General features: G+C 37.5%; 1 protein-coding gene across 10 annotated transcripts in view; it reads right to left on the reverse strand.

Moving 5' to 3' along the window:
- Window positions 1-14,261, reverse strand: part of LOC129948206 (arginine-glutamic acid dipeptide repeats protein) — a 45,523-nt gene that overhangs the window by 15,490 nt on the left and 15,772 nt on the right. For 8 of the 10 annotated variants that reach the window (XM_056059107.1, XM_056059103.1, XM_056059104.1 and 5 more), the window contains exons 2-5: window positions 11,607-11,741; window positions 8,175-8,331; window positions 7,891-7,967; window positions 58-4,474 (exon numbers count right to left, since the gene is read on the reverse strand). In XM_056059107.1, coding sequence (XP_055915082.1) covers window positions 58-4,474; window positions 7,891-7,967; window positions 8,175-8,331; window positions 11,607-11,669 — 4,714 coding nt within the window. In that variant the 5' untranslated portion in view covers window positions 11,670-11,741. The remainder of the gene's footprint in view (window positions 1-57; window positions 4,475-7,890; window positions 7,968-8,174; window positions 8,332-11,606; window positions 11,742-14,261) is intronic. The other 2 variants (XM_056059106.1, XM_056059101.1) reach the window with 1 other exon arrangement.

The following is a 14,261-nucleotide window of genomic DNA, read 5'->3' on the forward strand; positions in this document are numbered from 1 at the left end:
AAACATATTGGTAAATACCTAATTTTGGTAATTTCTTTAAACAAAATAACAACTTACAAGGTTCTGTAGAATGATGACTACCGAGACTACTACTCGCCGAGTGGGCGTGTGCACGCAATGCATCCATGTGACTTGTCGGCTTAACGAGCGTTGGTGAGTTCTCCTGGAACGCTGGATGCTGTTGTGGCGGATAAGCGGGATGTGAACCTGGGTACTGAGATTGTGGTGGCGGTCCTCCTCCACCACCACCACCACTTCCGCCGCCACCGCCGCCTCCACCTGATCCTGGTCCAACTGGACCTCCTGGTCCTCCAACACCTGTTGGAGTTGAACTAGCGCTATTGCCACTGTTGCTACCCTGTGGCGTCTTTGGTGTGGGTGGTTTGATTTTGTGCTGCATATTCTGCATGTTTTGCATGTTCTGTTTATCCATCGCCGATGAGTGTGGATTCTCTTCGGGACGGGTTGCTGTCGATTGCTGCGGCATACCCTGGTGGTGGGCCATAACCGCCGCCGGATCGAGAGGTCCCGCTGGCGGAGGAGGCTTCATGTAGGCCGTTGGGAAACCAGGACCATACGGATGGTAAGGGTAGGGTGAGTTGAATGGATTGTGATGGTGCGAATAGAACATTGACGGGTGAAGCAGGTGGTGGGGATATGGCGCCTGACCTGGATGAACTCCCATCTGGGGCATTGCCGCTCCAGGCCCGATAAGGGGAAGGGGAAGTGGCATCTGCGGGTGTCGTATCACTGGCGGTGATGCACCAGGACGTAGATGCGGAGGAGGTGATGTTCCGAGACCACGTTGACCTTGAGGACCATACATTTTGCTAAGGGGACTGGCCATCAGCGCCGATGCACTGGACACCGGTGGCGGAGTCATGTGCGGTGATTGTTGGCGCAACAAAGCATGACGATCGCGTTCAGCCACAGCTGCCGCGGCAGCCGAAAGAGCTGATGCTGACGGGTGATGACCGAGAGGACTCTGTGGCACTGGGTGGAGAGGAGATTGGCGACTTATGCTGCCACCACTCGATGCTGGAGACGACGGTCGATGGGAGGAAGAACCAGACGAAGAGTTTAAGTGCATTTGCGGAGGGCCTTGAGATGGTCCTGAACTGTTTTGAACGCTAGGACTTGCGCGGCTAAATGCAGATGATGGCACCGTTGTTGTGGTTTGTACAGAGGGAGCGGATGACACCGAAGAGGGAATTCCACCAACTGGTGGTGTACGCCTGCTTATTCCGGAGTCGTTGAGGCCGCTCATAGCTGTTCCGATGAGGGACAGAGGAGCACCTGGTCCACCGGCACCACCCATTCCAGGTCCACCCATCATATGGGCTGCATGGTGTACTGGGTGACCTTGCATGTGCATGTGAGGGTGAAGCGGCATCGGATGGCCGAGCATTCCTTGAGGATTCGATAGACCCGGAAGTGGGGACGTTCGATGAGGTGGCTGCTGTTGCATTTGCTGTTCCCGGCTGCTATTGTTCTGAGAGTTCGAATTACTTTGTGACTCCATCGGACGTTGTTGAGCGGGCGAGGGCGTTCTAACGCCTTGCTGTTGCCCCGCTGGCGACTGCTGTTGCATCGACGAAGGATGATGACTTTGGGGAGGCGGTGGAATACCATGTCCACCATGACCCTGCAATGAGAGAGGAATACCCGGGTGATGAAGATTTGGCGGGATATCTTGATGGGGTCTGTGCAATGGTGGCAAATGGCTTGGGCCACCAGGTTGCATGTGTTGCAATGAACTCGGCGGCATGAGTATATTTGGAGCCGATGACGGGGGAATCAGCATACTCGAAGACGATGAAGTTGGTATATTCGAGGAGTTTGAGTTTTGTGACTGCTGCTGCTGCTGTTGTTGTTGCTGTTGCTGCTGTTGTTGCTGCTGCTGTTGATGTTGTTGTTGTTGTTGCTGTTGTTGCTGCTGCTGTTGTTGTTGCTGCTGCTGTTGTTGCTGCTGTTGCTGTTGTTGTTGTTGCTGCTGTTGTTGCTGTTGCTGCTGCTGATGTTGCTGTTGCAGCTGTTGTTGTTGGAGTTGATGCTGATGCTGAAGTTGCTGCTGTTGCGAAGCGAGCGAACTAAGCATTCCCGGGTGTGTAGGTGTCGGATGATGCAGCGAGTTCGGTGGCATACCAGGATGTTGCTGTGAAACCAAGTTCTGTGGGTGCATGCCCGCGGGCACAGCTGAAGGCATATGGGGTGAGGGATGTGGTGAATGAAACTGTTGTGACTGCTGGGAGTTGCTGTTGCTTCCCTGACTATCCTGATTGGGCGTCGACCGTGATGACGCATCAATGGGGCTTTCCGAAGGTGGGTATTTATTAACACCACCTTGATGATCACCGAACGGACTGCTCTTAATAAGGTTCTCCCCATGGTAAGCCGACTTGAGGGCACCATCCGGCGGAGGATACTTCAAATCCTGTGGCTGTTGGTGACCAGGTGGTGGGCCCAATCCATACTTAGTACCCATAGGATCACCGTATTTGAGCATTATACTCGAATCGTAAGGAGATCGGGACAACGGATGAACATCAGCCTGATAGTGAGGCTTCGGCATAGCAACGGGGTTCTGCTGTTGCTGATTCGGATCAACACCGCCTAGTGGAGGATACTTCATTTGTTGGTTTTCCTGCTGCGATGGCGGTGGTTGATGCTGTTGCTGCTGCTGATATGCCTTGAGATCTGGGATTTTGATGGGTTCATTGAATGACTTTGGTGGCAAGCCACCGTGCTCCATACCGTATTTGAGCTCGTATTTGCCTGGCAACTCTTGGCCATACTTCATGGGCTCGCATGGCGGTGGATACTTCATTTCGTGAGGGAATTTCGCAACAACCTCGCCCGCTGGGTTGTACTTGATTTGATCGTTGTACTTCATTTCAATATCTCCAGGATATTTTAATTCGCCGCCGGGATTGCTGAACTTGATGTGACCATCGAAAGGTGGCGGTGGCTGTTGAGTGTCGTATTTGTGCTCCGGCATCTCGTTGACCAAAGCTTGAGGATTGAGCGCCGATGGAGGTGGCAGTCCAACTGACATGCCGGCTGGGGAAATATTTACATTTGGCTTAGCATCTTCGCTCTTGACCTCGATTTTTACCTTCAGGTCTTGTGGTTCATTGCTATTTTGATTACAAGTTGCATCCATTGAAGAGGAGTCGTCCAGGGGTTCTTTCTTAATGTAGACTTCTTTAGCCGAGAACTCCATTGGTGGCTGTGGTGGTACTACTGGTGCTAATACCGGTTGAATGGGTGGAACACCGATAGCAGCCGGCTGCAATGATAGGTTTGTCTCCTGCTTCATGTTGGCTATCTTAGAGAGCATTTCCTGTTCCTTGGGAACATAGCCACCATTGTTTACCATTTCTTCCGGAGGTGGAAGAACAGGAAGCTGAACAGGGATTTCCTGTGAAACATCATTCTCATTCAACTGATCTTCTGGCGGTTGTGGCATTTTTTCGATTTCATCACTGCATTGCTTCTCTGGCGGCAGCTGTTGCTGCTGCTGCTGCTGCGGTTGTTGAACTACAATCGGTGCTTGTTGGTTGGTCTCTTCGTCTTGTTCCAGCTCTTTCTCCACCTTAACCTGGAGCTCTGCAACTGGGACGATCACCTTTTCTTCCACCACTTTTTCTTCGACTTCTTTGGGAGGAGCAATAGCCAATTGCGGTGGTTCAGGTGTATCGTTAGTGTTCTCACCCTCATCCAGCACCGAATCAGGACGACTGTCCGAATTCATGCTCTCCACCGGACTGTCCGATCTCTTGCGCTTCTCCTTGCTATCATCGGTGATATCTCCGTCCGTATCGGACCTCTTTTTCTTGTTAGGCGTATCCTGTTTCGCCTGCTTACGTTTATTATTGTTCTCCGTTTTGGTAGGTGTTTTGGGACTGTTTGTATCGGTAACTTCTGGCGTTTCGGTTCCACCTCGTTTCGGTCTCTTACCATTTGCCACTTGTTCCTTATTATTATTTTGTTGTGGTTTATTACGTGTCCTCATCCTAGACGGTGATTCATCCCTTTTGTTTGTTAAGCTCGAATCACTATCACATTCACTAGCTTCGTCTTCTGTTAACGAGCTATTTTCTTCTTTAGCTACGGGTATTGGTTCAATTGGTACTTGAGGTTCGGGTGTGTCCTCTTTTTTCGTTGGTGGTGCGTTACTGGCACGTGTTACGCGATTGCGACGCAACGATGATTGTCGCCGACGACGATGTGGTCGATTATTATTTGCGCCTGGAGTCTTTTTCCACAAATAGTAGAATTCAACAAGCTCGGGGGTTTCTTTGTGCGGTAATAAATCTTTGTGAATGCGAAAGAAATTCTTGCCAAATTGTCTTAGACCTTTTATAAATTTTTTAGTTTCATCTTCTGTCCATTTTTTATCAATTCCTTTGGAAACTGGACACTTAACTAGAGCTTGCAGGGCAGTGCCTGTATCATAACCAGAATCATGTAACTAAAATGAAAATAAGACAAACAATATTTTAGTTTTAATAATCAAAGTTTTGAGGTTTCAAAAGTGATTTTTGTTTTTACTCTACAAATGATCAAAATGTAAGTAACCCTTTTTTGGTTTAATTTGACTCAAAAGGAATTTGAAGGCTGAACTTAACGAAGGGAAGGAAAACGTAAATACCTCGAAAACAAGACATGCGATTCAACAACCTTGTGGTTGCGCACACATAAAATTAAGTTTGAATAAGTGAAAAAACTTTACAAATCTTTGTTATAATAATTTATCAAATTTTAATATTAATTATTTATTTCGTATAACTATTTTTTCAATTAATAAATTGATTAAAGCTTAATTTTAAGAGTTATTTCTTTTGTAAAACTAAATAATAGAAAAAAAATATAATGTCTGGAATTAGGATTAACCAAGCAATAATAATGTAACAAAAGATTCACGATCCAAAGAACTATCTCATTTGATGAGACTAGTACTGATCAAAGCCCTCAACTGTAAACCAAACGTCTACAGGGCCAAAATTCGTTGGCTTAGTATTAGTCTACTTTCTGTCCCCAATATTTGAAATCTGTTAGCTTTTCTTCAACAAAGAGAAAGCAAGTTTTACAAAAATCCAGAAAGGATTTGAAAGAAGACTAGGAATAATATTAGAAAATATTAGGAATAATATTCCATAAACGAGCAGAATATACATATAAGTATTATTTTGATGGAAGGTAACTTAAACGAGTTACAATTATCCGATTCAAACGTCTTGAGATTAAAAACTAAAGAAGGTTGGAAAGTATTTATAATCTTACAAGTTTTCTAAGGAGATACTATTTATGCTAAAAAATGGGTACATCGACCTATCCAAAAATGTAGCCTGTTACATTGTTGCTATTGAGCTTAAAACAAAGTTTGCACCCATAAGGAAGAATGTGGATGACAGCAGATTTTATTCACATTTTTCATGTACTTATGGGAATACACATTCTCGAATGCCACAGCAATAGAAGATCTTCAGAAGCTTTTCAAACAACTTGTTTAATGTTGTCTTAGGGTCCTATTGACACAACTGAATAAGTTATTTGACTTCTCTACATGTCGAGAAAACAACGTGTCTACAAATAATGGGCCAATTTCCAATTGAGAAAAGATAGTCGTTGCTCCTGGCAACACAATCATCAATCAAGTCAACATCTCAATTATCCATTAATTGAAGATCATCAGCAAAAATGTGTTTATGGTGCAAATGCTTTTGGTAGTTCGCTTACATAAATCGAAAAAAGTATTGGCCCTAAAATTAAATCTTGTGGAACCCCGTCGGATATGAATAAAAAGTTTGAAGTTCTATTTCCCAATCCAACAGTCTGACGCCTATGGAGAGATACGAAGAAACAAGTCTAATGGCGTGTGGAGAAAACTGGTAAGTTTTTGATGTTAGAAGGAGTCAAGTGGTAGTTTGAATAGTCGAGAAGAACGAGAAAGGAAATTTTGTTGGGATGGAAAGCTTTTTTTGCCATTTTGATAACTTCCAAGAGTATTGTTGTAATACAGGGTGCGGCAGAGCCGACTGACGAGTTTAATGAGGTCATTAGCCTGTGATAAGTTAAAATTAGGCCTTATTTAGGCCGTTTTTATTCGTAATCATTGTCTGGACAGGTGTTCATCGTGATCGCTACACAAAGGGCTTTTCGTATACACTTCCGTATTGAACGGGCTGAATCTGTTTCTTCTGCAAACACTATCAAATTGTGGATACGGCTTTAAGAAGAAACTGAAAGTACCCTAAGTAGACTTGTACACGGAGCACCCAGAACGGTAAGAACCCCTGAAAATGTGTAGTTGGTTAGAGAGTCAATTGAGCAGTCACCAAGACGCTCAGCCCTGAAACACGCGGTAGCTTTGGGAATCTCAGACCGTTTTTGAGAAGAATTCTTCACGAACCGCAAAAAAAGAAAATTCTTCTGCAAAATTCCTCCGATATGAACTTTCATTTTTCTGGAACTATAAATAAAAAAAAATTTAGATACTGGGCAGCTCCATTAGACCACTCCACTCTCCTAAAGTGACCGTGTGGTGTGCTGTGTCCCAATTTGGGGTGATCGGCCCCTACTTTTTTCAGGACGAGAACAGGACCGTCACTGTCATGTCCGCTGATGTGATGTTGGAAACTTATCAAGGTTGGAGGAAATGGCTAAAGAGCAAGACGGAGCTAAAGCGCACACAGCTCGAATTTCACTTGCTGCCTTACGACAAATGTTCCGTGGGCTGGCCAGCACGGTCCCCAGATTTAAGCATATGTGATTTTTTCCCTTGGGGCTACCTTAAGGATAAGGTTTTCAGACATCGCTCACATACCATAGAAGAAATTAAACAGAAAATCACCACGGATCGAATCGAGGTCATCCCAGTCGAAATGTGCCGAAAATCATGTGAAAGCTTCAGAGATCGTCCACAATAGTTATGAATGCTGATCGTCAGATATAATTTTCAAAAACTATTTTTTAAAAATAGGAATGAATACTGATTTAAATAAAAAAAATGTTTTCTCTAAGTTTTACTGTTCGTTATTTATAGCCCATCAAAACTCGTCAGTCTGCTCTGCCGCACCAGGCCCTATAACATGTTCAAAAATGTAATTGTTTAAAAGATAAAATAGAGTTTTCTGGAGGCTACCTATATATTTTGTTTTCATAATTTGTTCGAGGGCTTTTGGTAATTGGTTGCAACTTAGTGTTTGCGCTGCTATAAGCTATTGAAATTAGTATGTAGCCTTTATTATTGTGTTAAAAACAAGTGTTAAATAAGCGAGTATCTTAAAAGCATGATTAAAAAAATGGATTTAGATTGTCAAAGCCAAAGGTATAAGACGAGTTCCAATAAGGCACTCTGTGAAATTGCGCAAATGACGATATACATATAGGAAAGTCCTCAAGAATCTTAAACCCTGCATTTTTGACTGAATTTCACGTACTTCGAGGGAGGACAGATTTATGTTTTTAAGAGAACTGTTTTGATTAAAATTAAATGAAAGATGAATAAGATCATCTTCAGAAAACCAAGGAGCACCCAATTTGATGAAACTAAATCAACACAAGAGAATAACTTACAAAGAACACGTCTCGTCAAGAAGTGAGCTTGAGTTTCGTAAGAAATAAGTTTGCTTCCATTCTACCGAAATTAATTGAATTCTTTCTTTATTGTGAAAAGAGACTGTCGTCAGTAAAAGCCCTCTAATCGTTCGTATATAATATTAAAAAAAAAGAACGAAATTAAATTGTTTCCTTTTCAGTTCAAACACTCAATATGTAAATCTATCATTATTAATCAACTTGACTGCCAGGGTTTTTAATAGAAACATCCAATTAAAAGAAACTAAGCATAACAACAAATTGAAGAAGTTACAATTGAGTACTTACAACGTCTAGTGCATTAATTGTAGTATCATCACGACTTGCTGCTAAACAACCATCTTCTAAACCTCCATCACACATGCCTGTGAAGAAATAATTAAAATAATATGAATAATTTAATAAATAAACAAATACATAGTTTAGCTATTATTATTAACATAAATACAATAATAATTGTTGATGTAGTTGTTGTTGTTATAGACAATCGCTTACCATGTCATACTTAACATAACATTTAATTTGTTATTACTTTAATATTATTTTTAATCATAATGGATGAATGTTTTTACCTTGAAATGCTGCCATGGAACGTGCTGCACGTACAAACATTATTAAATCTCCATCGGCAACTATTCCAGGACTCCATCGTGGTTCTTCTAATTCACGCTCATCGATTTCTTTATCAACGGGAAAACTTGAAATTGGATTATAATCGGGCAGTTTTGCCTGTGTTTTCATCCCATCAGAAGAGCGTTTTTTTTTGGTTTTTGTGTTTTGGTTTTAAGGTTTTTGGTTTATAAAATAGCAATTGATTAGTTTAAAAATTCTTTTCGGATGGTAGTTGGAAATATATATATATACGTTTTTTAGATTGCCATTTAAGTACATATTATACACAATGGTATTCTTTTATTTTTCTTATATAATAATGCATGATGAATGATTAATGAGTGTAGGAGGGTTTTGCTTTTGCTTTTTTTTTATTTTAAATTGCCTATTTACATTGAGGCAGTGAAATCTCTCAGTGAATCATGCATGCAGGGCTAATCGTTAATAAACGTTAAAATTAAAATGTCTGACTGAGTAAATAATAAATTTATTCTATAAGCTTTGCTTTCACAAAAGAAAAAAAACAAGTCTTAAGATTGTAACGATAAAAGTGAATAGCCTGTAAAATATGTTTTCAATTTAAATGATAGTATTGAAAAGTTGTAGGTTGATGCTGTGGATATTTGGTTTACTTTAATTGAAATTAACCACATTCATCATCTTGTTTGTTTTATGAAAACTAAACGCCCGTTTAGTGTTTTTTTTTTAGATCTCAAGGATCACCGAATTCTAAGAAATCTAAACAAAATGTCTCGCATATTCCTCATATTTGGGAGTAAAAATTTGAAGAATAGAAATAGAAAGATTTCTCATTTATTCAAAAAAGAAGAAAAGACCCTGCTCTACCTATCTTACTTGGGGATTTCCCAGAAATCTTGGAGATATATTTTTGCTAAACATAGCAAATATTTTATTGGACATGTTACAAACAAATAACGAAATTGAAGGTAAGGTAGGTTTCTTATTAACTGTTTGGGGAGTGGCCAAAAAATTGCTTTCAAATTGTACCAACTTTATTGTAAGGTGACTGAAAGTCAGTCAAAAAATCCCCCCTAACATCAAGTCAAGTGTATTTCTGTCAAAATATCGGCTGATCATGTAAAAACTCTTTGCTTTGGGATTTTGCACATTTTTATATAATTTAATTTTAATTTTAGTAAAGAAAGATTCCTTGTAAGGTTTTTTGTATTTACTTTCTGTACAAACTGATAACTTTTAGAAAGTACAAAGGTTTGCAATTAACGACACCTGAAAAATCTTTCTAGTTGCCTTCTAATATTTCTATGTGTATTAAAAAATATAAAATATTTTAAGTTTCAAGAGAAGCTAAACTTCTTAACGCATCGTTCTCCTGATTTGTTTTTTCAATTTAATATTATTCCAAGGATTAAATTATTGTCAGAATAAATGTTCCGGTATTTTTAAATCAGGATTTTCTCAATGACAGAATTGTGTAATAATCACTTTCAACGACCTTTAAACAAAATTCCAATGTTTGGTCAAAACCAGTGATAGCTGTAACTTAGGGGCCACCAATGTTAGAAAAGTCCTTCCTATCAAACAAGTGTTTTATTTAAGTCTCAATGAAATTCTGTCTGGTACGGGTTATTGACCATTTATTTGTGTTTTCAAAAGAGGAAATAAAAAAAAGATATAAACTTTTGTTATCCATCACTTTTTTGATGAACAAAACAAATGTTCATCTAATGGCTGAAAAAGCCACTTAATTGCTATGGGCGTGGTTCATGAAGCTCTCAACATGCATTGCTTAGGCATTCACAGTCGTATTTATAAACCAGGCATGTTTCCTAACGCCAAAAATTTATTAATAATGGTTTTTAAAGGCATAATACAAACAATTAAATTATGGCCATAATAGAAAAAATCGGTGCCAATCGGTTTTTATAAACTTGCACAAAAATATCAAGAATTGCTTGTGAGCATAAGAATGGGGCACAATCTGTTGAGACAACACAGGAAGAAAATGCAACTCGATACGGATGATTTATGCAAAAAATGGAGCGACGAGAAAAAGCATAAAGATACTTCTAACTTCCTACGACACTAACAAGCAAGGTATAAATTGCAAGATAAATACTTCTTCAATAACCTTGAAGAACTAGAAGACTTTCCAGGATCCACATTGATTTAAGTGTGGCGATAACTACATGAGTTGTAAGCTCATTTGCTCATTTACCTAACCTATCTTTATGGGTAGATTTTTAATTTAGCAGAGCCTTAAAAAATGTTTTTAAATTGCGTAACTTGTCAATCTTTGGAGTGGTGTTTTCTTTCCTTTTAAAAATATACTTCAAGCTAAATACTTTGATAATTGCTTCATTTAAACTCTATGGTTTGTTTGAACTGAACACGGGAGCTCAGGTAACTTAATTTTGTTTATAAATACAGTGTGCGTAGAGACTACTTAGAGAATTCTAAGAGACACAAATGTCAGATTTCTACTTTAAACATAATATAAGAGCAAACATCTAATTAAAAAAAAACTATCGACATAACATTTACTGATTATACTGGATTTTGACTTAAATATTAAATATTCGTCCTGGAATAGGTTTTGTATTTTTGCAATATGAAAGTATGTCAAGAATTGAATGGCCATACCATTATACGGGCTGAATTCAAATTACTATCAGTTAACTAAGTCAATGGCCTGCTGTCTTCTATAATTGTAAATTAACTACGAATTGACCACTAGTAAAAAAAAACATTAATTTAAAGCGAAACAAAACCAAAACTTTAAATATAATCTACAAAATATTAAAGTCCAATAAAATGTTAATAAGGTATTATTTACAATACAAAATTTATCACATTTATGTACCTACTTTTAAATATATGGTATTTAATTAAATAAGTATAAATATGCATGATTCAAACTGAATATATTTGTAACATTATCACAAAATTGTCTATAGTTGCATTTTTTTTGTTCTTAATAAAAAGCCAATTGTTTTCAAATTAAACCAAATTAGGGAAACATACAAACAAAAAAAATTACTTTTAAGAAGTCTAAGAACTTCTGCAATCTACATTAATATTTTGTTTGTATAATTTCATTTTAATGTTATAAATTTATCTAAAAGAAATCTGAATTTTAAGATGTTTGTATAGATAAATGTATAGTTTTAATTACTTTGTTTTTAATTTAGACTGCAGATGTTTTTATTATTTAACTATTTTCTCCTTATAATGCGTAAAAATAGCAAATATAAGCATTGTATTTTAAAAACTATAAATTTTTGTCACTAAATTTAACAAAAATATGATAGAAAATATTTGTATTATTGCAAAAAAAAAGTTAAAATTTAAGGGAAAAATTTCGAATTTGAATCAGAATTTGTTACCGTGAATTTTGTGAGTTATGTACGTACATAGACATCGTTTACCTGGTGGCCGGGACCCACTCGTATTTCTCCTTGAGTGGAGGCCGCCATTACCCTTTAAAAACACTTTTCACGTCCAGTGTTAAGCCTTTTATTGCCCTTTCTTGATTTCAAAATTATGTTCTGCAAGAGATAGAAAAAATAAAAATTAAATAAAATAAGATTTTTTAAACTGATATTATAAATAAAACAAAAAAAGTAGAAATAAAATCTTTTAACAAATCAAAATTTCGAAATCTTAAACTTGATCTTAAATAATAAACAAAATTCAAGACAAAAATTAGAAATGTCGCAGATTTTGAAAGCTTTTGGGTCAGAGACTTCTTAAAGTTTATGTAATATTTGTAAATAAAACTGTTTTTCCAAAATTTTGTGTTACTAACAATAAAAAAAAATATTGTTAAAAATACATACATTTCTGTCATGTTAACTATGAAGAACAAAAATCAGCGAAGTTGTTAATTTTAGTGCCTAATAACAGATGCATCAAGTTTACCGGTACTTTTGGAACGAAAACAATTAAGTGGAAAACAAACCGTAAATTCCAAGCTTCCAGGAAATTACGCAAATTAATGTTTCAAGGTTTCGGGAAATTTTTTTTGCTATACTAACACTGCGTATCATTAGATAAGTTTATAGTTATTTGCTTTTAATATGGAGGTACTTTTTAGATTATGGAATAGAGAGATTCATTGAATTGGATTTTGTTTTCTTTTTAACATTCGACAAAAAAGTGTAAAGCTAAGCACAAATATTTTCCAAAGATAACTATATTAAGAGTTATTAGAAGAAAAATCAATAATTCGAGTTCAAAGATCATGCGAAATTATGAAGTTTAAAAAAGCTTATTTATTATTAGAATGCGATTAGAACCAAACCCACATACTCTGGCATTCTGATTGGCCCAACGTTGTATTATTCTTCGAAAAAAGTAATTTAGGCTTCCACAACTACTGCTTCTATGGTTTTTAAAAGGTGAACCGCAGTGTGTTCTTTGTTTGGTATCATTCAACATTGCAATGCTCAAATTCACACTGCTCAAGTGGTTAAGACATTAATATAATTAAAAACGTGAGGGGATGTAAAACAAATATTTCAATACATACGAAAACTAAGCTAGTCATCGTTTTCGATAAGCAAGGATTGATATACTGTGAAATTTTTTGAGGAAAGTTAAATATGTTAGATAAGAACTAAGTTGTCGTTTTTAAGACTCAATAAGGGCACTAGGAAAATAATATACACCTTCGCTGCTCATTAGCTTTGTATTGTACCATATTGCAATTAATGGCAGGGACAGAGTATGGTAAAGCATTCCACATTCGGGTAGTACGGCAGAAGAACGAATATAAGGGCACTAGGAAAATAATATACACCTTCGCTGCTCATTAGCTTTGTATTGTACCATATTGCAATTAATGGCAGGGACAGAGTATGGTAAAGCATTCCACATTCGGGTAGTACGGCAGAAGAACGAATATCTTTACTTGAGAGTACGACACAAATTGGGCTTGAGAGTATTCTGATGAGCATACCTGGAGACGCTGTTATTGATTGTTTGAAGGAAGGACAGGATATTTTGCTAGAGCATAATTCGCTAAAATAATGATAAAAAGTGTTAGAAAATAACTTTACGAAGTTGCTTAAGCAATTTAAACGCTCTTCGTTAAGTACTATCCAAGAAACTTATGAAGTAGCACTAGATGAGAAATTTACTCAAGCTTTGGATGTAAATACGAGTTAAATTTAACAGTCAGATCAGAGGGGAAACCCAAATTTCTAGCTGCATTTTTGGCAACATTGTCTTTATTCCATCTATTGAGTACAATCTCTTTTAGAACAACACACTTAATTATAATCTTTATATACAAAAAAATATAAATACCTGCATATACATATGTACATCTTAAATAAATAGTAAAATAATAAAGAAAATAGAAAGCCTCATTAAAGATTTTCATTCAAAGCATTTTTAAACTTAACTCTACTCCATTGTAAGATACTTACATCGTAAACAGAGTTAAAAAAAACACAATAACGAGATATGGGATCACTTTTTCCATATTTAGTGCATACAAAAAAGATATTTCTTTCTCTGAAAGGTCTTGAAGGAACATGAACATGAAAGTGCAAGCAGCATAGAACAATCTATATGGTAACATATAACATCTCTGGCTAAAAGAACAAAACACTGTTTCCTTCTGATTTGAAGGGTTTTCAAGCCTAAAAGTAAGCACCTCTGGTTATAGGAGGGCATAATATTATCTACCCAGTTCAATTTACGTAGAGCATATCTTGTGAATTTGCGCTGCACAGCTTCTATTCTATTAATGCTTACTGCATATATGCGGATCAGTTAAAGAAAGAGCTCCAAAGAGAACCGTTTGGCAGTACAAGAAAGCCAACTGGGACGGTCTCAATAATTTCTTCAGGATCTTTAACTGGTCGCTATGCTTCCTCGGTAGCGACGTAGACTCCAGTGCAGATATGATTTCTAGTATGATTCATTTGGGAATGGAAACGTTTATCCCAAATAGGGTAAAAAGTATTAAACCCAAGGTTAAATCATGGTTCGATTCGAGCTGCAAAAAAGTTATCAAGGAGTAAGAGGTGAGCTTCCAGTGTTTTAAAGCCAACCCAACT

Source organism: Eupeodes corollae, chromosome 2 (genome assembly GCF_945859685.1).
Source record: "Eupeodes corollae chromosome 2, idEupCoro1.1, whole genome shotgun sequence".
Taxonomy (NCBI): Eukaryota; Metazoa; Arthropoda; class Insecta; order Diptera; family Syrphidae; genus Eupeodes; species Eupeodes corollae.